The 3887-nt window shown below is 53.7% G+C and overlaps 1 protein-coding gene across 1 annotated transcript; it reads right to left on the minus strand.

Annotated features, from left to right (window-relative positions):
- Nucleotides 1-303: 303 nt before the first annotated feature.
- USP27X (ubiquitin specific peptidase 27 X-linked) lies at nt 304-3539 on the minus strand. The gene has a single exon (XM_025857881.2). The coding sequence runs from the start codon at nt 2521-2523 to the stop codon at nt 1207-1209; it is 1317 nt and encodes a 438-aa protein (XP_025713666.2). The 5' UTR covers nt 2524-3539; the 3' UTR covers nt 304-1206.
- Between the last annotated feature and the right edge of the window lie 348 nt (nt 3540-3887).

The raw sequence follows: 3887 nt of genomic DNA on the forward strand, positions 1-3887 counted from the left end.
GACAGTCTTCCAAATGGACAGAATGACTTTGGGAGACAGCTGTGGAGCTCCCCCCGACCCCCGGTGTGGCACTGGTTGTGATACCCTTACACGGGGACAAAAGTGGAGTCCATTGCCTTAGGGCTCCAGGTAGGGTGTTGGGGAGGGAGTTGTACGAGTGTGTGTATGTGTGTGTGACTGCATGTGACACGATGCGTGTCCATTCCGTCCACGGGTCTCAGGGAGGACTGACCCTCACCTCTGATGCATTCTGGTTCTGGTCCAAAGAAGTTTCCGATCCAACAAACGTTTACTGAGCCCCTACAAAGTTCCAAGCCTTTTACTTTATACTTTGACACATTTTATATCATTTAATCTTTAACAATAACCCTTTAAGGTAGGAATTATCTGCATTGTACAGATGAGAAAACAATCGCAAAGAGGTTCATTGATTTGCTCAAGTATATCATACAGCATCTTTTTTTTTTAAACACTCACACACTATACTCTTAGCTGAGGCCTGTCTGTGTTGGTCGCTTATCTTACAGTATTTTTTTTTTTTTGTCTTCTCTACTTTTGGAGCAATTGCTCCCCTTGTACAAGCCCCCTTCTTCCTTCCACTAGCCCCGTGGGCTTTTCTTTTTTTTTTTTTTTTAATACTGCATTTAATAGCACAAAAAATCACGAATACAAAGAAACTGGCAAAGGTGTTTGTCAATGAGATATCCTTGCCTCCTCCACTTTTCCGCTTTCATACCCATATAGGTCATGGGCTACATTTGTATAGACTTTTCTTGCCCCCCCCACAAACATATAACTGTTATGTGATTGGTCAGTTGAAGCTGAAACACCCATGGAGAAAGATGTTTTACGGTTACAAGGGCACACACCCCCCCCACACCACCCCCCTCCCACCCCACACTTTCCCACACAATCTTTTGGAGGAATATAGGATATGTACCAGTGTCACGATTTCCCTGCTCCTGCCTTCCCCGCCTAGAGCATTCCTGCCATTGAATTTTCCTTCAAGTGACTGCTTAGACTAGAGCCTCTTCTCCCGCCCCGTCTATTTCTCTTCCAACCAGGACCTCTTAGACACTGGGTACTGTACTGTTCAATTCTTACTCTGTCAGGCCCGTGGGCCACACGAGTAGGTCCTTTAAATCTCGATGCCAGTTGTCGTATGGGTGTCGCCATCTTCCATTACAGGTAGGTCTGTGTGTCGCTTCAGTAGGCTTGTGTATTCATTTCTTTCACTTTTTCTGACTCATGTTCCAGGACCTGTTTGTGATAGAACAGTAAATACCCTTCACTGTCCAGAACGTCCTTAATACTGGCCTTGGTGATGACGGCATCATCACACTTGAACCACTGGTCCTTGTGGTGCCGGATGAAGCTGGTGTAGTGACCACTCTCCAAGGTTCCTTGGTGATTAACCACAGCAAACAAGGAATACTTATTCTCATCGTTTCCACTATTGGTTGGCAGCTGCAACTGTCCATTCATCCTGCTCTCTTTACTCGAGGCCATAAATGGTGTCATATCCAGCTCCAGAGGAAAGGATATGTATGTAGTGATCTTGCGCCTCTGTTTGGCCGAGTGTTCGAACCGTTTGAAATGAAAACAGGCAACAACAGGCAATTTATTCATTGTGAGCTGTTTGGTAGATTCCTGGTAGCTTTGGCAACTACCACATTTGATTTTGGCACTGCTTCCCAAGTGCTCTGGCCGCGTAAACCTTCGCAAGCAGTCCGTGAGGGTGGTGATTCCTGGTATGTGGCTTTCCCCATTCACACTGCTCTCCCTCCCTGGGCTCATGGGCCAGAAGGAGGTGCAAGAGCCAGGCAAGTCCAAACTGATGTCCCAGCATGGGTCTATGGTGGTGGAGACGCCATGGCAGGCTTGACAGGTGACATCAGACTGCAGGCCACCTGTGAAGATTTGGTCTATGATGCAGTTACAGTGGTTGGGGTTGTTGGCGGCCTTCCCAGCATCATCACCTTTGCAGTGCCTGTGCAGGACATCTAACGCTGCAATGAGGAACTCGTGGGCATCCTGTTGCCTGTAACCTGCTAAGTGACGGGCGTGTATCCATACCAGGTGCAGCAACTTATAAGGAACGTGAGGAGATGGGTTTCCAGAGTACAACTCCCGAAAAAGCGAAGACATCTCACAGACCAGACACAACTCAGGGCTTGGCATTTCACATCTGTGCCTGTCGGAGAGGAAGAAATCTCTCAGGATCGGAGTATGGGTAAGGGCCTGGACGATGCAGTTCATAAAGCACGTGTTGCCAAGATTGATCAGTCCTCTTAAGCCGATGGTAAAGCTCGACGTGATTCTTCTTCTCCTTGGGTTGTGTCCCAGCAGTTCTAACTCAGGTTTGGTCGTCTCCCAGCTTGGATATTTCTCACCGAGCCCCGGCACTGAACACTGCTGGTGAGAAACCTCAGTTGAGGTGGAGGCTTGTAATTTCAAAGCTTCTCCTTGCTCTTCTTTGGCAATTTGCTCAATGTCTTTGTCATATACATAGTCCTTACACATAAAGCAGTATATACCTCCATAGTAAAGGTCTACGGCTAAGTTGTGTTGTTTTGTCTCGGCGTGCTCATGAATGTGTTTCTCTGTGAAGCAGCCAAAGAAGACACAGGAAAGGCAAGAGTGAAGTCTGTTCAAATGGGTGCCACACACATGGCAGATGCACGACTTTGCCTTGCTTTTCCTAGTCTCTGGGGTTCCACACCACACGAAGCACTGGTAGATCACCCGCAGTTCCTGCCTCCAGTTCTCTCCCACCTTAAAGCTGTTCACGTGGGAACAGCCCGGTGGACCCACAGCGAAATCCACATCCAGGCATCCGCCCCCAGGGCCGCGCCGGGGCCGGGGCCGGGGCGGGGGCCGTGGCCTAGGCTGCGGCGGGGTACGGAGCCGGGTCTGTGGCCGCGGCCGGGGTCGGCGGCGGGGGGCACGACTGCGCCGCGGTGAGGGATCGGGGGGCCGCGGGGGGTCGGAGGGAAGGGTGGGGGGAGGAACCTCGTCGCTGCTGCCGCCACCGCCGCTCCGCGCTGGGTGCTCATCCTCCAGCTCCTGCTTCGGCTCCCCCTTCGGCTCCTGCTCCGCCTCCGGCACCGGCTCGGGTTCGGGCTCCAGCTTGAGCTCAAGCCGGCGGCCCGGACCCTCCGCTGTCTCCACCTTCCCGGCGGCGTCCACCTTCCCCGCCGCCTCCACCTTCCCCGCCGCCTCCACCTTCCCCTCCACCTTCGCCTCCGCCTCCACCTTCCTCTCCGCCTTCTCCGCCGTCTCCGCCGTCTCCGCCTCCTCTACCTCCTCCGCCTCCACTGGCGGCGGCTCCTCCCCCTGCTCGCAGGGCTCGGGCGGCCACTGGGCGTGGCGGCGCGGGGGCCACGCAGACCTGGGCTGTCCCCCGCCCGGCCTGAGGGAGCGCGGCGGCTGTGACAGCTGGACCCAAAAGGGACTTTCACTGAAGGAGGCGGCGGCGGAAGCAGGCGACGCCCCCCGGGAATCCTCCCGCCGTAGCCCCCTAGCGGAGGCCGCTTCGGCAGCCAGGCCTCGTTTCCTTTAATTCAGTATTTCCCAAACTTGCTTGTTCACGAGAATCACGTGGGGAGCGTGTTAAAATTACAGATTCCTCGGCTCCGCCCGCAGACCTACTGAATCAGAATCGCGAAGGGAGGTGCTCCGGAACCTGTATCTTTAACTAGGGCCCGGGAGGATTCTTATGATCAGGCAAGTTTGGGAAACACAGCTCTAATTCATTGAGGCTGGCGGGAAGGGGGGCGGGGACCGCGCAGTCTCTTTAAGGCGCTTCCAGTTCTCGGCTCCAATCGCAGCTCTGACCCCCTTCATCGTCTCCTCCCCTCTCCTCGTCCTTCCCTTCGTCCATGCAG

Source organism: Callorhinus ursinus, unplaced genomic scaffold (assembly GCF_003265705.2).
Source record: "Callorhinus ursinus isolate GAN/ISIS: 27379988/994484 unplaced genomic scaffold, GSC_fseal_2.0 scaffold16, whole genome shotgun sequence".
NCBI lineage: Eukaryota > Metazoa > Chordata > Mammalia > Carnivora > Otariidae > Callorhinus > Callorhinus ursinus.

What these genes read in the sequence shown, in the direction of transcription:
- USP27X (XM_025857881.2), bottom strand. Translation starts at nt 2,523, where the DNA reads ATGTGTAAGGACTATGTATATGACAAAGACATTGAGCAAATTGCCAAA.